Here is a 19,165-nt window from a genome sequence, read left to right as displayed (position 1 = left end):
ATTAAATTAAAATAATATGAAATAATTCCCTATTGTTGGAAGAGACTCAAAAAGAATGTCTTTATTTTAATAAATCGGAATTGTCTTCTGCCAAATATCAGAATCCACATCTGCCTTAAAATAAATTTAAAATAAAATAATTTAATTTAATTAAAATAATCCACATCAGCCTTAAAATTAAATTTTAAAATAAAATAATTACATTAAAATACTTCCATATTGTTGGAAGAGACTCAAAATAATTTATTTATTTTAATAAATCGAAATTGTCTTCGACCAAGTATCAGAATTCACAACAGCCTTAAAATAAAAATAAAATTAAATTATTAAATTAAATTAAAATAATATGAAATAATTCCCTATTGTTGGAAGAGACTCAAAAATAATTTCTTTATTTTAATAAATCGAAATTGTCTTCTGCCAAGTATCAGAATCAACATCTGCCTTAAAATAAATTTAAAATAAAAGAATTTAGTTTAATTAAAATAATCCACATCAGCCTTAAAATTAAATTAAAATAATATGAAATAATTCCCTATTGTTGGAAGAGACTCAAAAATAATTTCTTTATTTTAATAAATCGGAATTGTCTTCTGCCAAGTATCAGAATCCACATCTGCCTTAAAATACATTTAAAATAAAAGAATTTAATTTAATTAAAATAATCCACATCAGCCTTAAAATTAAATTAAAATAAAATAATTACATTAAAATAGTTCCATATTGTCGGAAGAGACCCAACAAATTTATTTATTTTAATAAATCGAAATTGTCTTCTGCCAAGTATCAGAATTCACATCAGCCTTAAAATAAAAATACAATTAAATCATTAAATTAAATTAAAATAATATGAAATAATTCCCTATTGTTGGAAGAGACTCAAAAATAATTTCTTTATTTTAATAAATCGAAATTGTCTTCTGCCAAGTATCAGAGTCCACATCGGCCTTAAAATAAATGTAAATTAAAATCAAATCATAAAATTAAAATTAAAATTAAAATTAAAAGAATTTTTTTTTAATCCTTATTTTTGGAAGATACGAAAAATAATTTTAATAAATTGGAATTGTCTTCTTCCAACTCTCAAAATCCACATTGCCTTAAAATAAAATAATTACATTTAAAATAAAATAATTGAATTAAATTAATTCAATTACATTGAATTGAATCACATTGAATGAATTGAATAAATACATTAAAATGTATAGATTAAATTAAAAGAGAATTATTAATTACATTAAAATAAATCAAAATAAAATACAATAAAAATTGGTCAGAAGCTCCAGAGATGTCTTAGCAATTTTCTGCTTTCTGATACGTTGTATTCCACCAATCCTCCTCCGTGCCTCCCCGCCACACCAGGAATCCTGGAGTTCTTCCACCACCAGCTGAAGGACATTGTGGAGTACGCCGAGCTCAAGACGGTTTGCTTCCAGAACCTGCGGGAGGTGGGCAACGCCCTCCTCTTCTGCCTCCTCAGCGAGCAGAGTCTGGTACGGCACAAAGCAAACTCCTTACCGAAACTACTTTTACTTAAAGGACAACCGACAGCATTTTTTTGTTTCCTAACTGACATCAGAAAAACGTTTTATAGCATCTAAAATACTCAAAACACGCAGGCTGATATTTTTAGTCAAATGCAAAACACCAAAAAAAATGACTTAAAGTGTCCCAAAACTGCCACAAAATGTGCTTGGAACTGGGCAGATTCACAAAGTCCCGCCCCCTTGTGACATCACGCCACGATACTCCTTCACAAACTGCCTTGCTCCAGAATCAAAACAATGGCTTCAGAGAGTTCAAATTCTGAGAAGATGCTTTCTTGTGACTCATCTAGTTATGATTATGATTCAAAAAGTTCTGAAGAGGAAAGCATACATGTTTGCAATCGATTAAAGAAGTCCTTCCGTATCAATTCGAGCCATCTGGATTCCAATGTAGCGCCCAGAAAATGCACAAGGTGGCGCACAAGCTCTGTTGGAAATGGGCTGATTTGTTTGCTGGGAATTTGTGTCAACTTACACCTTCTTTATGCGTGTTACCGCAATTGGCTGCGACACACATTGCGTTATTTATGTAGTTTGTCCTTCTAATTTTGCCATCAACACGATGTTTTCAGACGAAAAAAAAACTACCCAAAATGCATTGTGGGTCACTTTCTCGGTCAGGGGCGTTCCTTCAGTGACGTCACGTACGGACTGGTCACCAACTCGAAAACAAGACTTCCTGAATATTCAGCGCGAGTCTTAAAAGGTAAAATATCGCTATATGCGGTGGAATCTTTGTAAAATGCGCTCAGTAGAAGTCATTTGAATTGATTTTAATAATTATGGACGCAAGATGTCGGTTGTCCTTGAATGTTGCTTCAAAATCATCAAACGTCTCGTTCAAAATGCCTGCACCCCACAAATACATTATAGTGAAAAGAAAATGGCGGTTTAAAGAACACAAATGGCCTCTTTGAAGCCAGAGCATGAATACGTGTTGTTAATTTGATGCCGTGCAGTCGCAGGAGGAGGTTTGTGATCTACTCCACGCGGCACCTTTCCAGAACATTCTGCCCAGAGTTCACATCAAAGGTAAACAAACACTTGTTCATTTCCTGTCACGATCAAACAATAACACAAATGCCCCCCGAGTGGATTGTGAAGAAGAAGAAGAGGAGGAGGAGGAAATGGGAGGAGGAAAAGGGAGGAGGGAAAGAAGGAGGAAAAGAAGAAGGGATAGAAGGATGAAAAAGGAGGATGAAAAGAAGGAAAAGGAAGAGGAGGAAAAGGGAGGAGGAAAAGAAGAAGAAGAAGAAAAAGAGGAGGAGGAGGAAAAGAAGAAGGATGAAAAAAGGAGGAGGAAAAGAAGAAGGAAAAGGAGGAGGAGGAAAAAGGGAGGAGGAAAAGAAGAAGAAGAAGAAAAAGAGGAGGAGGAGGAAAAGAAGAAGAAGAAGAAGAAGAAAAAGAGGAGGAGGAGGAAAAGAAGAAGGAGGAAAAGAAGAAGGAAAAGAAGGAAAAGGAGGAGGATGAAAAAGGAGGAGGAAAAGAAGAAGGAAAAGAAGGAGGAGAAGAAGACGGAGGAAATGAAGAAGGAAAAGGAGGATGAGCAAAAAAGGAGGAGGAAAAACAGAAGGAAAAGAAGAAGAAGAAGAAGGAAAAGAAGGAAAAGAAGAAGAAGGAAAACAAGGATGAGGAAAAGAAGGAAAAGAAGGATGAGGAGAAGAAGGAAGAGAAGAAGACGAAGGAAAAGAAGAAGAAGGAAGAGAAGAAGGATGAGGAAAAGGAGGAGGAAAAGAAGGAAAAGAAGAAGAAGGAAAAGAAGACGAAGGAAAAGAAGAAGGAAGAGAAGAAGAAGAAGAAGAAGGAAAAGAAGGAAAAGAAGAAGAAGGAAAAGACGAAGGAAAAGAAGAAGGAAAAGAAGGAGAAGAAGAAGAAGAAAGAGAAGAAGAAGATGAAGGAAAAGAAGAAGAAGAAGAAAGAGAAGAAGAAGAAGGCGAAGGAAAAGAAGGAAGAGGATGAAGAAGGAAGAAGAGAAGAAGAAGGAAGAGAAGAAGAAGAAGGAAAAGAAGGATGAGGAAAAAAAGGAAAAGAAGAAGAAGAAGACGGAGGAAATGAAGAAGGAAAAGGAGGAGGAAAAGGAGGAAGAGAAGAAGAAGGAAACGAAGAAGGATAGAAGGAAGAAATCAAGAAGAAAGAAGAAAAAAAAAAAGAAGAAGAAGAAGAAGAATGAAAAGAGAAGGGAAAAGATGAACAGATGAAAACGGCAATGAAAGATGTCTACCGTGTTGCTTTTCAGAGGGCGAGCGTCTGGAGGCCAAGATGAAGCGTCTGGAGGCCAAATACACGGCGCTCCACATGGTGCCTCTCGTCGAGCGTCTCGGCACGCCGCAGGTACGACGGCGTGTTAGTTAGCTCACTTGCGCCTTGGAAATGACATTGACGGCCAATTGGCAAAGGTTGAGGGAGGGAGGGAGGAGGATTCTTATTATTATTATTTATTTGTCTTTTTTTTTTTTTTTTTTTTTTTTTTTTTTTTTTTTTTTTTTTTTCTTTTTTCCTTTTGTCTTTTTTTTTTTTTTCTTTTTTTCCTTTTTTCTTTTTTTTTTTTTTTTTTTTTTTTTTTTTTTTCTTTTTTTTTTTTTTTCTTTTTTTTTTTTTTTTTTTGTTTTTTTTTTTTTTTTTTTTTTTTTTTTTTTTTTTTTTTTTTTTTTTTTTTTGTTTCTTTTTCTTCTCTTTTTTTCTTGTTCTTTTTTTTCTTTTTTCTTTTTTTCTTTTTTTTTTTTTTTTTTTTTTTTTTTTTTTTTTTTTTTTTTTTTTTTCTTTTTTTTTTTTTTTTTTTTTTTTTTTTTTTCTTTTTTGTTTTTTCATTTTTTTTCTTTTTCTTTTTTCTTTTTGTTTTTCTTTTTTCTTCTTTTTTTTTTCTTTTTTTTTTTTTTTTTTTCTTTTTGTTATTTTTTCTTTTTCTTTTTTTTTTTTTTTTTTTTTTTTTTTTTTTTTTTTTTTTTTTTTTTTTTTTTTTTTCTTTTTTTTTTTTTTTTTTTTTTTTTTTTTTTTTTTTTTTTTTTTTTTTTTTTTTTTTTTTTTTTTTTTTTTTTTTTTTTTTTTTTTTTTTTTTTTTTTTTTTTTTTTTTTTTTTTTTTTTTTTTTTTTTTTTTTTTTTTTTTTTTTTTTTTTTTTTTTTTTTTTTTTTTTTTTTTTTTTTTTTTTTTTTTTTTTTTTTTTTTTTTTTTTTTTTTTTTTTTTTTTTTTTTTTTTTTTTTTTTTTTTTTTTTTTTTTTTTTTTTTTTTTTTTTTTTTTTTTTTTTTTTTTTTTTTTTTTTTTTTTTTTTTTTTTTTTTTTTTTTTTTTTTTTTTTTTTTTTTTTTTTTTTTTTTTTTTTTTTTTTCTTTTTCTTTTTTTTTTTTTTTTTTTTTTTTTTTTTTTTTTTCCTTTTTTTTTTTTTTTTTTTTTTTTTTTTTTTTTTTTTTTTTTTTTCTTTTTTTTTTTTTTTTTTTTTTTTTCTTTTTTTTTCTTTTTTCTTTTTTTTTTTTTTTCTTCATTTTCATTGTCTTAACGGCTGCTAACTTCATGCTAACGTGTGTTAAAGTTATTGTATTTTCTGGAATATAAGGTGACATACAGTGATATCTCAGCTTACGAACGCTTTAGCTAACGAATTTTTCGCCTTACGAACGTTAAATTCGCGAGTCGTCGGTTAAAGCCACATGATTGGTCAAGGACGCAGCAGTGAGGGGAGGTGGTTTGAACATTAAAGAGACAGGCAGACGACAGTGAGAAAATTGATAGAAAACAGTGAAATTTGGAGTCGTTTCAACTTTATTGATAGTTCAAAGGCAGTGTAAACTGCAAGGTTAAAATTCCCATCAATCAGGCTCCACAAATAACCCGCACAAGCCATCTGTACACTTGATGCAAAAAGCTATCAACCCAGCTAAACAGAACACGATTGATGAGGAACTAGGTAAAATGATGGCAGAGAAAGCACCTACAAGTGTTTAATGCTGAGGAAACCGGTCACTCCATGCCATCAAGCCATCAACGACCATCACAAAGGTCAATAAAACCACTTTATTATACAGTACTGTTTATTTCTTTCATTATAATACCATAGCACATTTATTATACATAAAATAAGGTATATTTTGTGTAGTTTTAAGGCTTAGAAAGTAAAAAAATATGTTTTATGGGGACCTGGGAACGGATTATTCTCATTTTAATGGTTTCCTATGGGAAATTAATTTTTGGCATACACACTTTTCGCCTTACACACTCTGTCTGGGAACCAATTAAGTCTGTAAGCCAAAGTATGACTGTATATCCCTAATGTCCAGGGGTGGCCGGTGCCAGACCTCTGCTTAGCTTAGCTTATCTTAGCTTAGCTTTTTATTTATTTATTTATTTATACTAGGCAGTGCTTCGGCGATGGACTCCACTGGGCGGGCTGCATGATCATCAGCTTGTTGGGCCAGCAGAGACGCTTTGACATCCTCGACTTCAGCTACCACCTGCTCAAAGTGCAGAAACACGACGGCAAGGACGAACTCATCAAGAGCGTCGTAAGTAGAGGACCATACAGAAAGGCTGGGTTGGGGTGTACACCATGGAATGGTTGCCGGTACACTGCTAGCTACCTAGCATTACCTACTATTTATTAGCTATCTATTAGCTGTCTAGCTGGCTTGCTAGCTATCGTTTAGCTATCTAGCTGGCTAGGTAGCTATCTATTAGCGACTGTATCCTGTGACTGTAAAGTGACCTTGAGAGTTTTAAAAGATACTTTTAAATGAAAGGTATTATTATTATAATTACTGTATCTATTAGCTAGCTAGCTTTCTATCTGTTTGAGTTACTTCCGGGTGGAGTGAACGCTGGCGCGTGTGGCTGCCGCTGCTCACCCGCAGAAAATCTTATCCTCTGACTGTGAAGTGACCTTGAGAGTTTTGAAAGGCGCTAGCTAGCTAGTCAGATGGATAGATAGCCAGCTAGCTAGCAAATAGAGAGCTTTGCCCATTTTAGTTTTTCTTTTGTTACAGCTTTAGCTGTTGTTAAAGAGCTACATAAATCAATATGTATTGTATTTTGTACAGTCACCCCCATTTCAAGCTCAGATAACTCCAGACTCATATAACTTAGGAATTAACCTTTTTTTTACCCCCTGATGAAAGAAGAGTCTAAGGTTTCTTACTCTGAATTGAATGTTTATGTCGTTCTCAAACTCAATATTCTGTGGGTCCTGCAATCGGAGTGAAAAATGACAAAAACCCTGGCACTGGAAAGGAAACATTTTTACACATTGTCTGGCAGTGAATGAGTATTTTTTTCTAATTACCGGTACTTAAAAATAATGTTTGAATTCATTTTTTTTGTCAGTGAAAAAAAAGTCTTCCTTGAAATACAGGTAGCATTCGACTTACGACCATTTCAAGTTACAACCACACATGACCTCCAGACCCATACAGTGTCATTTAGGCTCAGAGTCTCTATTCAACATTTTGAATGGAATTCGACTTACGACCATTTCAACTTGCGGCCATTTGGTCGTAAGTCGGATGTTACCTGTATATAACGCAAAACATACTGTGTGTTGGGGAATTATTTTTAAAAAATATATACTTTTTAATGTCCCCGAATTAATCTGAAAGTTCTCTTGGCCTCCATTTTGTGTCCGTTTCTGTTTTTCCCAGCCCCTGAAGAAAATGGTGGACCGTATCCGTAAGTTCCAAGTCCTCAACAACGAGATCTTCGCCATCTTGAACAAGTACCTCAAGTCGAGCGACGGCGAAAACATGCCGGTGGAACACGTGCGATGCTTCCAGCCGCCCATCCACCAATCGCTGGCCAGCAGCTGAGTGCAAAAATATTACAAATATACCATTTTTTTCGGCCGGGGGGGGCTCAATTACGTTTTATTCCCATATTAAAATTTTTGTATCACACGTGCCTTATCGGGGAAATAGACGTTTTATACGACTTGCTAGACTTTCTAAGAGATTAATATTTAAAAAAAAAGATTTTGTGGTGTTGGTGGTGGTGATGATGATGATAATAAGGTGAAGTTTTTTTCATATTTTGCATGCCGACGCATTTCTATTGACTGTGCCTTGACTTTTAATCATCTTTTTATTATTTCAATAAATATAATAATAATAATAATACATTTCATTTATAAGCGCCTTTCAAAACTGTAACAAATTCCTTGGTTCATCCGCAGAGCTGTATTTTTTTTTTTAAACAAACAAGAAATTTAAATCAAAATTACAAGTAGCATCCGACTTACGACCAACTCGACTTACGACCACCCGTACTTACGACCATTGCCTCTAGACCCATACATACCCATGTCATTTAGCCTCAGAGTCTCTATTCAACATTTTGAATGAATTTCGACTTACAACCGTTTCGACTTATGACCGTTTGGTCCGGCGGAACTCGGTTGTAAGTCGGATGTTACCTGTACTTTAAAATATCACAATTTGTAGTGACAGTGAAACCTCATAATGCCGAATATACCGTATTTTCTGGAATATAAGGTACACCTTCAACGTATTTAAAAACCTTTTTTCATACATAAGGCGCACCGCATTATAAGGGGCACTTTCAATGAATGACATGTTATAAAATCTTTTCCATACATAAGGCGCACCACCGCATTATAAGGCAAATGACATATTTAAAAAACATTTTCATACATCAGGGTGCACCGCATTATGGGGCGCATGGTCAGCTTTGAAAAAAAAACTACTTTTAGGTGCGCCTTATAGTGCAAAAAAATACGGTAAATATATCCAGTGCATGAAAACAAAAATTTAACCCTGCTGTCGATGCTACAAAACCAAATTGATCCCAAAACGACCCAGGTTACTGATACACTGAACATGTTCATGGGTCAATATGACCCACCCGCAGCATTAATAATTCATGATTGGAATGGACTAAATATGGTAAGCGTGGGGGGGGGGAGGGTAGTCAGTGAATGTGTCTGGATCTCAAATTTACCCATTGAAATATACAGGTAAGATCCGACTTACGACATGTTCGACTTACGACCACGACCCCCCCCCCCCCCCCAGACCCTATTTTTTAAACATTTTAAGAGAGGAAGTTTGTGAGTCATTTAGCCTCCGAGTCTTTTTGAATGGATTTCGACTTACGACCAATTCGACTTACGACCATTTGCTCACAACGGAACTCGGTCGTAAGTCGGGTGTTACCTGTATAGAAATTGAATTGTAAAAAATTCCCTCCAAAAGTTGCGATTAAACTGCATTTAAATTGCATTTATTTTCTAGCTAGCTGAAGCCAGTTTGACCCGTGATCATTTTTTGGGGGGGGTAGATCAAAACAAAGCACCATAACAGGAGGGTTACACATACCACGGGTCAAATTGACCCAGGAATGCAATAGGAAGGTTCAAGTCAGGAATCACTTACAAAGACACAAAAAAAGTAATATGTTTTCTGCAAGTAAATACTCAAGATTACAACAAAGTAGTGCCTTGAATTCGCTCTTATCTCAAATCAAACCAAAAAATGCCATTTGTTTATTTCCCACTGCCCCTAAACACATCGTACCGTGTTTGTAGTAAGAAAAATAATCTATTACTTTGAATCAAACATGTTATGATTTATATGAAGTCAAATACGGGTAAAGTGCTACTTTCCTTCACATTACAAAAATATTCATTGAGAATTTATTGGAACTTCTTCTTTTCCTTTCGGCTTTTCCCCTCCACAGCAAATCAGCGTCCTCCATTTTCAGAGATTTGATTCGCATGTTTGTTTCGGCCAAGCTTTTAAAAATATAAATGCATCACATAAAATATGAAACCTGTAAATGATAAAATTGATATAATTTTGAGATTTTACGGGATTACATGTATTTTCAAATTTAAACAGGCTTTGTTTGATTTTGTAGTACATTGTATTGTTTTTTTTTTGGTCTTTGGGTTGCTTTCTTTCAAAAGTATGAATTTTAAAAATCACGTTTTGTATTGGGGACTTATTGGAACGATTGAGAAAATTGATTTGGAATAAAGAACAATAAAGATTTGACATATCTTAATCCGTCAGTAGTTGATCAAATGCAATGGAAATTTCCATTATTACCCCTAAAATATTCATAAGCGGACCCTGCGTACTTGCGATTGAACACCGAGGGAGTTATACAGGTAACATCTGACTTACAACCTACTCGACTTACGACCACCCGTACTTACGACCACGACCTCCAGACCCTATTTTTTAACATTATAAGAGGGGAAGTTTGTGAGTCATTTAGCCTCCGAGTCTCTATTCAATATTTTGAATGGATTTCAATTTACGACCGTTTCGACTTACGACCCTTTGGTCGGAACGGAACTCGGTCCTAAATCGGATGATACCTGTATTTGTTTTTTTATGATGTATATTGATGATAAAGAAATGTCCCACTTGCAGGCCCAGTTTCCACCTCTGATGAATAGCGGGGACCTCCACTGCAATTTTTTAAAATTGATTTACAGGTACCATCCGACTTACAACAGAGTTCCGTTCCGACCAAACGGTCGTAAGTTGAAATACATTGAAAATGTTGAATAGAGACTCTGAGGCTAAATGACTCACAAACCCCCCCTCTTAAAATGTTAAAAAAATAGGGCCTGGAGGTCGTGGTCGTAAGTACGGGTGGTCGTAAGTAGAGTAGGTCGTAAGTCGGATTTTAACAGTATTTTTCCAAACTGTACAAATGGAGGGACGATCGCATGTGCGCCATATGCGGAGGTCAAGTTTATGATCTTTTTCCCACAGTGCCATCTTGGAAAGAACTGTCCCCGCTGCTACAACTGAAAGGAAAGAGGCGGTAGTGTAAGGCAAAAGCAATCGAGTCAGATCCATTGGATCAGATTGTCTCTATGACGACAACACCACACCCCCGTTGCGCCTGGAAACGGCGTCAAACGTCGTCTCTCGCTCCTCGTCGCCGTTAACGTGGAGGAGTTGGTACGACCCGTTAGCGTGCTTCAGGTCCTTACGCACGGCGGCGGCTAGCGCGGCCATGCTAACGCTAACATCCTTGAAAGCGTGCAGCAGGAAGATACCCACCACGATGGTGACGAAGCCAACCAACGTACCGATAATGTCGGCCGCGCCCATGTGCCGCCATTCCTTGAAAAGCGCCGCCGAGCACGTTAGCACCGACGTGGTGAAGAACACGTAGTAGATGGGCGTGACCAAGGACGTGTTAAAAATGTCCAGCGCCTTATTCAGGAAGTTGATCTGCGTCCCCACGCACACCAGCAGGCCCGCCAGAAGCAGCCATGCTAAGGGGACGCGGGTCACGTTGACTCCGCCCACAGCCTCTTTGATGCCAATGCCCAGGCCCTTGACGCACGACACGGAGAGCGAGCCGATGAGCGAGCAGATGCTGATGTACACCAAGATGTTGCTTTGACCTTGACGGGGGGCCACCGCCAAAATCAACACCAGCACCACCGTGACCACCGCCGTGGCGAAGATGAAGAAGCCTGCGTCGGACACAAAAGGAGAAGAAGAAGAAGAGACAAATGTGTGTGGGCTCCCTCTAGTGGTAAGTCGAAGAATTGTTGACTTCAACATTGAAAACTGCGCTCAAGTGATAATAATAATCATTTGCTGTCTAACTAGCTAGCTTACTATTTGCTATCTAACTAGCTAGCTAACTATTAGCTTTTATTTGCTATCTACCTAGCTCGCTAGCTATTTGCTATCTAACTAGCTAGCTAACTATTAGCTTTTATTTGCTATCTAACTACCTGCCTACCTAGCTTGCTAGCTATTTGCTATCTAACTAGCTAGCTGCCTACCTATCTATTTGCTATCTAACTAGCTACCTACCTAGCTATCTAACCACTACCTAACTAGCTAGCTATCTATTTGGTATATATTTGCTATATTCGCTATCTAACTAGCTAGCTGCCTACCTAGCTAGCTATCTTTTCACTATCTAACTAGCTGGCTAGCTACCGAGCTAGTTATCTATTTGCTATCTAACTAGCTAGCTAACTATTTGCTATCTATTCACTACCTAACTAGCTAACTGGCTACCTAGATAGCTATCTATTTGGTATATATTTGCTATATTCGCTATCTAACTAGCTAGCTGCCTACCTAGCTAGCTATCTATCTTTTCACTATCTAACTAGCTGGCTAGCTACCTAGCTAGTTATCTATTTGCTATCTAACTAGCTAGCTAACTATTTGCTATCTATTTGCTGTCTAACTAGCTAGCTGGCTACCTAGCTAGCTATCTTTTCACTATCTAACTCGCTGATTACCTAGAGAGCTATCTATTTGCTATCTAACTAGCTACCTGGCTATCCATCTATTTGCTATCTAGCTAGCTACCTAGCTAGCTATCATTTGCTCTCTAACTAGCTAAGCTGGCTACCTAGCCAGCTAGCTATTTGCTATCTAACTAGCTATCTATTAGTTATCAATTAGCTAGCTAATCTCGCTACCTAGCTGTCTATCTAGCTGGCTGCCCCAGACAATCACACGTTGAACCATTTTTTTCGAATCTTTTTCACTCCTGTGTTCATTTTTTTCCCCACTATTTTTTTATTATTTTATGATTGTATATTATTATTATTATTTTTTTTTTTCCCCCCATCATGGCCTGTGCGTGTTTACCTGGGTCGATCAATTTCTGCGCCATATCCTCCAGGCTGCTGATCTCTTCTTCCTTCGGGGCGTGTATGACCATGGTGGTGGAGCCCAGCACGCTGAGCAGACAGCCCAGCTTGCCGTGAAGGTTCAAGCGCTCGCTCAGGAAGTACGACGACAGCACCGCGCTGAGAGAGACGAACGGCCGCGACATCATCGGGTGACCACCCGGCGAGCTTTCACAACAAGTAAGAACCAACGGCGAACGTTTCCACTGCCTACCTGACCAGTACGCTCAGGGCGCCAAGGGGGGTGACCAGGGTGGCGGGGGCGAAGGCGTACGCTGCGAAGTTGGCGGCTTCACCCGCACCCACTGAATGTGACAAGGCAAAAACAAGATTTAACGCATTTTCCCGTGTGTAAGGCGCACCGCCAATGATGTGTATTTTTAAACGTTTTCTATATGTGAGGCGCGCCGCCAATTATTTTTTTCAAAATATAGAAATATTATATTGGAATTTTTTTTTTTTACATATTTACCATATTTTCCGGTGTATAAGGTGCACCGGAGTATAAAGTGCACCCCCAATGAAGTATATATATATATATATATATATATATATATATATATATATATATATATATATAAGGCGCACCGTCAATTATTTTTTCTCTCCAAAATATATAGATACTATATTGGAACATTTTTACATATTAACTGTATTTTCTGGTGTATAAGACATACCGGAGTATAAGGCGCACCCCCAATAAGTGTATTTTCTATATATATATATAAGGTGCAGTCAATTAATATTTTTTTCCCAAATATATAAATATCATATTGGAACATTTTTACATATTTACTGTATTTTCCGGTGTATAAGGCGCACCGGAGTATAAGGCGCACCACCAATGAAGTGTATTTTCTATATATTAATATTTCTTCCCAAATATATAAATATTATATTGGAACATTACATATTTACTGTATTTTCTGGTGTATAAGGCGCACCGGAGTATAAAGTGCACCCCCAATAAGTGTATTTTCTATATATATATATAAAGAGCACCGTCAATTAATATTTTTTTCCCCAAATATATAAATATATTGTAACATTTTTACATATTTACTGTATTTTCCGGTGTATAAGGCGCACCGGAGTATAAGGCGCACCACCAATGAAGTGTATTTTCTATATATTAATATTTCTTCCCAAATATATAAATATTATATTGGAACATTATTACATATTTACTGTATTTTCTGGTGTATAAGGCGCACCGGAGTATAAAGTGCACCCCCAATGAATTGTATTTTCTATATATATATAAAGAGCACCGTCAATTAATATTTTTTTCCCCAAATATATTGGAACATTTTTACATATTTACTGTATTTTCTGGTGTAAAAGGCGCACCGGAGTATAAGGCGCACCACCAATGAAGTGTATTTTCTATATATATATATATATATATATATATATATATATATATATATATATATATATATATATATATATATATATATATATATAAGGCGCACCGTCAATTAATATATTTTGTCCAAAATATATAAACATTATATTGGAACATTTTTACATATTTACTGTCTTTTCCATTGTATAAGGCGCACCACCAATGAAGTGTATTTTCTATATATTATTTTTTTTTCCAAATATATAAATATTATATGGGAATTTTTTTGACATATTTACCGTATTTTCCGGTGTACAAGGCGCACCCCCAATGAAGTGTATTTTCAAATCTTTTCTGTAAGGCGCATCATCAATTAATCATTTTCCCCCCAAATATATAAATATTATATTGATTTTTATTATTTTCTGGTGTATAAGGTGCACCGGAGTATAAGGCGCACCCCCAATGAAAGGTGTATTTTCAAACCTTTTCCATAGATAGATAGATAGATAGATAGATAGATAGATAGATAGATAGATAGATAGATAGATAGATATTGCGCATTGGACTATAGGGCGCACCTTCAATTAATATTTTTTTTTTCTCCAAATATAATATATAAATATCGAAGTTTTCCACAGATAGGTTGCACCACATTATTAGGCACTGCAGGTCACTTTACAGTCACAGGATGAGTTTTTCTATGGGTGAGCAGCGGCAGCCACGAGCGCCAGGGTTCATTCAACCCAAAAGTAACTCAAATAGAAAGAAAGCTAGCTAGCTAATAAATGGCTAATAGGTAGATAGTAAATAGATAGCTAGGTCACTTGTGATGTTAGTACAAATTCTGCTTTAAAAATATATGTATAAATGACTTACTTGAAAGTAACCCAGCCCACCAGAGCCACTCCTTGAGATAAGCGTGGCCTCCCTGACCTGAAACGATGACGGAGAGGAAAAAAAAAAGTGACCTTCACTGCCACATTCCATCCACGTTACCGAATAAAGTTATAAAAATTAATTAAATAAACATTATCGAGTCTAGATGACATTTATGGATCAAACACCCGTTGCGAGTTTTGCTATCCAGCCTCCCTATTAAATATTCATGAGGTAGACAAGTGATAGATAACACGCAGAATAGAAGTGATCATATTTCAAAGTTTCATGCTTAGAAGGCCCACAATAGAAGCATAGAAAATCAATCTTGAGGTGAACAGACACAGCCTGTTAAAACTGTCATATTCATGTATGGAGATCCGGCCTTACGATTTGGTAAAAACTCCTTCACAGGTAGAGCTCATTAGCCATGTTACAAATCTATCAGTTGATGGAAAGGACAACCAATTAAAATGTCTATGTTCTGTTGGTTTATAGTTGTTGGTGCTTGGGACATCCAGGGGTGTGGTATTCAAATCAAGAAGACTATTTTTTTTTTTACTAATGTACCACTTAAATTTGCAGATACAGTGATACCTTTGCGTGTGAATGTAATTGGTTCCCAGAAAGCGTGTTTAAGGCGAAAAGTGTGTATCCCAAACATTAATTTCCCATAGGAAACCATTAAAATAACAATAATCCGTTCCCAGGTCCCCATAAAACATAATTTTCAACTAAATAAGCCTTAAAACTACACACAATATACCTTATTTTATGTATAATAAATGTGCTGTGGTATGCTAATTACAGAAATAAACTTTACTTTATCATAAAGTCGTTTTATTTACCTTTGTGATGGTCGTTGATGGCTTGATGGAATGGAACGCTTTTTGCATAAAGTGTCTCAAGGAACTCTGGGTTGTACATCTTGGAAGTTGTGATATTGCAACAGATGCAGGCAGACACACTAGAAAATTTATTAATAGCTGGTTCCCTTGCTTGTCTTTTCTCTTCAAATTGTACAGATGGCCTGATTGACGGGATATTTTAACCTTGCAGTCTACACTCTGCCCTTGAACTATCAATAAAGTTGAAACAAGTCCAAATTTCACTGTTTTCTATCCATGTTCTCACCTTTTTACTTTGTTTTTTTTTTTGTTTCAAGCTCTGTCGTCTGCCTTTCCTGTCCATGTGCAGCTCTGTTTCTGCCCTCCCTGTATGTAATGTAAATTTCTCCACTGTGAGACTAATAAAGGCATATCCAATCCAATCCAATCCTCCTCTACCACAGACCTTGACCAATCACGTGCGGCTTTAACCAAAAACTGGGGGCGGGGAATAAAGGACAAAAAAAGTCGGCTGCCATTTCCAGCTCCTTGTTAGGAGCTCCAAGAACCGTCTCGTTTGCGAACGACACATCACTCATTGTGGCGCTCCGTGTGTTTCCCGAAAAATAGTTTGTAAACCAAGATTATATTCTCGTGAATTTAACGTTCGTAAAGCGAAAAGTTCGTTAGCTAAAGCGTTCGTAAGCTGAGGGATCACTGTACTCTCAATAAATAGCTTGGCAGAGAGCTGCAGACGTTGGCCGTCGGTCATGAATGGCTGTGTCCCCTGCCGGCAGTAAAAGACAATTTTACTGTGTTCGAGCCTTTGTTCACAGTGTCCGAGTGAACATCTCTGAAAACAAGTCAGAATTTATCCCATCGACCTTTTGACCCGTGTGCATTTTACGTTCCGCCATTTTCTTATATATGAGTAGCGACTGACCCAATAATAACCTATGTGTATCGTTAGCATGAAGACAAGTACTGCTCTATCCATCCACCTAACCAAAAATCTTCTTACCGGCTCGCATGGATCCCTTCCTGGCTAAACGCAGCAGACCTTTCTTCTTGAGGATGAAGCTGCCGCCGATGAAGATGCTGGAGCTGACAGCCAAAGCCAAGCCGATGTAAAAGTCGTATTTGCCGCGATCCTGAGCCATTCCGAGGCCGGATGTGCTGCTGCTGTTGTTGTTTTTCTCCTGTGTCACATTGACAACCAGGCAGTGAAGAAGTCGTTGCAGGCCAGAGGCGCAGCTCAGGTCGAGCCACACGCCTAAAAGGGGGAGCGACGGAATACAACACAAAGTAGCTGTTCAAACTTTACTCAAATTGGATTGAAAAGCAGACATAAAAGGGTAACCCTGAACACCACAAAACATGTCACCTATTCAGGTACACAAGAGCCTACCAACAAAGATTAATTAGTATTCATATTTAGCTATCTACCTATCTACCGATCTAGCTACCGACCTACCTACCTATCAGGCATCTATTAGCGAGCTAGCTTTCTATCAATTTGAGTTACTTTCGGGTTGAGTGAACGCTGGCGCGCGTGACTGCCGCTGCTCACCCATAGAAATGTGAGCTATACTGTGACTGTAAAGTGACCTTGAGAGTTTTGAAAGGTGCTTATAAATGAAATGTGTTCTTATTATTATTATTAGTATTATTATATTCTGTAATATGACTCTCATTAACTCATTCAATGCCAGACAATGTGCAAAAATGTGTCCACGCCAATGCCAGGGTTTTTGTCATTGTCACTTGAATTCCAGGATCTACAGAATAGAGTTTTAGGACGACATAAACATACAATACAGCGTTAGAAAATTTAGACTTTCTTCTTTTATCAGAAAAAAAAGTTAAGTCCTAAATTATATGGGTCTGGAGTTATACGAGCTTGAAAGAAGGTTGTCTGTCAAGAATACAATACATGCATACTGTATTGATTTATATAGCGCTTTAACAACAGCTGAAACTGGAACAAAGCGCTAACATGGGAAAAATGGAAATGCTGCTCTCTTGTGGAAAACAAAAAAACATGACCAGCGCTTTATCGGCACCCAAGCATGAAAAAACAAAACCCAAATAAATTCGGGAATGGCGCTCCACGTCATACTTTACATTCCCGAATAAATTCGTGAATGGCAGTGAATATGTTAATGCTACCATGATTCACATTCTTTCAGTCACGGCTTTCTCCACCTTATAAAGCGCCTGAATATTTTTTTCCGGATATTTTTATAATCTAAGTTTAAGGAAAAATAAAAGACCCATTTTGTCAGAGTAAGAAGTAGACAATCCATATTTGTGTCCTAAACGGCTACTACAAATCACAAGTGAAGGTCATTAGTTTCTGCTATATTTGAAAGCAACCCGACACAGTAAAAGGTTGTTAAAATAAACTAACAAACAACAATACATTCCAACTATAAATATAAATGAAATGTATTATTATTATTAAAGAACCCACGCACCATTTTCACGACAAATAGTCCAATTCGGTTCCGACGACGTATACGCAGCTTTAAAGTCGCACTCCATGGCGAGCTGTAGAATCCCGTTCAACCGGCTCGGTCTCCTTTAGAAACACCGGAGCCAAAAGACGTCCCCATTTCGACACTCTATTTTAACAACTCGTCACGCATTGTCTTATGTTAACCAAGAACCATTTTTTTTCTTTTGCTTCTTTCACTTTCCTTCGTCGGCCCTCGACGCTCAGGTGACGGCGACAGGTGAGTTTAATTAGCTTCGTAGCTAGTTCGCATCGTAACACGGGCAAATTTTGGTTGATTTTAACTCGGGAATCAACTTTAATAGTTTTTTTTTTAACCACAGTTGTACTTTAACATCGAAACCAAAAACGCCAGGGGTAATGAAAGGTGTTTTTGGGGGGTTAAATTAAAGAGGTAAGTGAAACCCACGCTCTACACACATTGGCATCGCTAGCTTCACTAGCACGAGAAGCTAACTGGTTAGCCAAAGTCGTCGCGAATCATTTCAATCAAACCCCCCCAAAAAACACGTCAATTTTAGTTGGATTGATTTGTACCTTTCTACTGATAACCCCACGTCACCCGGTCGAGTAGAGATCACACCCCCCGCAGCGTTGAAACCACCAAAACATCCAGCTCCATCCTCCCCAGCGTTTATCAACCAACAAGGCGAAGACGACGACTGGGCTGGCCGTCTTCGTGAATGGTAACATCGGGCGGATTGGGCTGTTTATACCGCCTGTTCAGCAGCCAGCAGCGGCCCCACGCTCCAGTGTTCACGCGTGGAATAACACACATAAATGTTCTGAATGTCATTGAGCTCATGCATTACAGACCAGGGAAAAACACTTTGATTTGCATTGTAAATGTAAGCCTACGAGGTCAAGAATTTGATTCAAATATCTGCTAATGTTGTTACTACGCAGCCCCCAAAGTTACATGGAATGAGAAACAAAATGGCATACACCGGAAACTTTTCGAAATAAAAGTTTTGTTTTTCTTTGTGGAAAAAAAATGTTAAACCGCATTTATGTACTTCCGGGTCAATTTGGCTACAGTCTAACGCGCTATAATTTAAGAGACGACTGTACGCTTCAGATGTTTAGAACCAAGAACACCTTTATTGTACTGTATTTCAAGCCAATTTCAAAGTAAAATTAAATTCCCCCCGTGGATGAAAACATTCCACTTTGTTACTTTCATTTAAAATGACCCGAAAGTACACAAATAGCGGATAAAAAAAAGTTCTCTTGCAAAATAATACTAATAATTATGATTAATTAATTAATCTGCGTTATTTGCGTGAACCTGAATGTTTTTTTCTTCTTCTGTGGTACCATAAGGAGCCTGCCTGTATGTTCATGGTCTTAGGTGTGTGGTTTGTTTTAGTAATAATAGCAACTATAATAATATTTATAATAATAATAATAATAATAATACAGTTC

General features: G+C 36.7%; 3 protein-coding genes across 4 annotated transcripts in view; 2 read left to right on the top strand and 1 right to left on the bottom strand.

Moving 5' to 3' along the window:
• The window catches only part of cyfip1 (cytoplasmic FMR1 interacting protein 1), a 35,863-nt gene extending 31,959 nt beyond the window's left edge, over positions 1-3,904 (top strand). Inside the window, exons 26-28 of the mRNA XM_088999849.1 lie at positions 1,363-1,493; positions 2,507-2,579; positions 3,784-3,904. Of these exons, the coding sequence (XP_088855975.1) occupies positions 1,363-1,493; positions 2,507-2,579; positions 3,784-3,899 (320 nt within the window). The 3' untranslated portion in view covers positions 3,900-3,904. The remainder of the gene's footprint in view (positions 1-1,362; positions 1,494-2,506; positions 2,580-3,783) is intronic.
• Positions 3,905-5,862: 1,958 nt separating this feature from the next.
• LOC148895099 (cytoplasmic FMR1-interacting protein 1 homolog) lies at positions 5,863-9,548 on the top strand. The gene is made up of 2 exons (XM_088999857.1): positions 5,863-6,043; positions 7,172-9,548. The coding sequence occupies exons 1-2, from the start codon at positions 5,933-5,935 to the stop codon at positions 7,334-7,336; spliced, it is 276 nt and encodes a 91-aa protein (XP_088855983.1). The 5' UTR covers positions 5,863-5,932; the 3' UTR covers positions 7,337-9,548.
• Positions 8,506-18,648, bottom strand: LOC148895098 (magnesium transporter NIPA2-like). Of its 2 annotated transcripts, none has more exons than XM_088999854.1 (6): positions 18,278-18,648; positions 16,247-16,498; positions 14,399-14,455; positions 12,386-12,476; positions 12,131-12,291; positions 8,506-10,986 (listed from the first exon to the last, which is right to left on the bottom strand). In XM_088999854.1, exons 2-6 carry the CDS (start codon positions 16,383-16,385, stop codon positions 10,373-10,375), a joined length of 1,062 nt encoding a protein of 353 aa, XP_088855980.1. In that variant the 5' UTR covers positions 16,386-16,498; positions 18,278-18,648; the 3' UTR covers positions 8,506-10,372. The 2 variants fall into 2 exon arrangements, with proteins under 2 accessions (XP_088855980.1, XP_088855979.1); XM_088999853.1 differs by lacking the exon at positions 18,278-18,648 and adding an exon at positions 17,703-17,954.
• Between the last annotated feature and the right edge of the window lie 517 nt (positions 18,649-19,165).

Source organism: Hippocampus bargibanti, linkage group LG07, assembly GCF_051943395.1.
Source record: "Hippocampus bargibanti isolate YZ-2025 linkage group LG07, ASM5194339v1, whole genome shotgun sequence".
Lineage (NCBI taxonomy): Eukaryota > Metazoa > Chordata > Actinopteri > Syngnathiformes > Syngnathidae > Hippocampus > Hippocampus bargibanti.
Note: the sequence above shows the minus strand (reverse complement) of the source record. Positions and strands in the feature narration are given on the sequence as shown.

Bases quoted from the DNA above. Each gene is read 5' to 3' on its own strand.
- LOC148895098 (XM_088999853.1), bottom strand. From the start codon at position 17,769: ATGGAGTGCGACTTTAAAGCTGCGTATACGTCGTCGGAACCGAATTGG. The intron at 14,456-16,246 runs GTAAGAAGATTT...TCATCGTTTCAG, and splicing joins GAAGGGATCCATGCGAGCCG to GTCAGGGAGGCCACGCTTAT. The intron at 12,477-14,398 runs GTAAGTCATTTA...TGTCACATTCAG, and splicing joins GTGGGCTGGGTTACTTTCAA to TGGGTGCGGGTGAAGCCGCC.
- LOC148895099 (XM_088999857.1), top strand. From the start codon at position 5,933: ATGATCATCAGCTTGTTGGGCCAGCAGAGACGCTTTGACATCCTCGAC. The intron at 6,044-7,171 runs GTAAGTAGAGGA...TGTTTTTCCCAG, and splicing joins ACGAACTCATCAAGAGCGTC to CCCCTGAAGAAAATGGTGGA.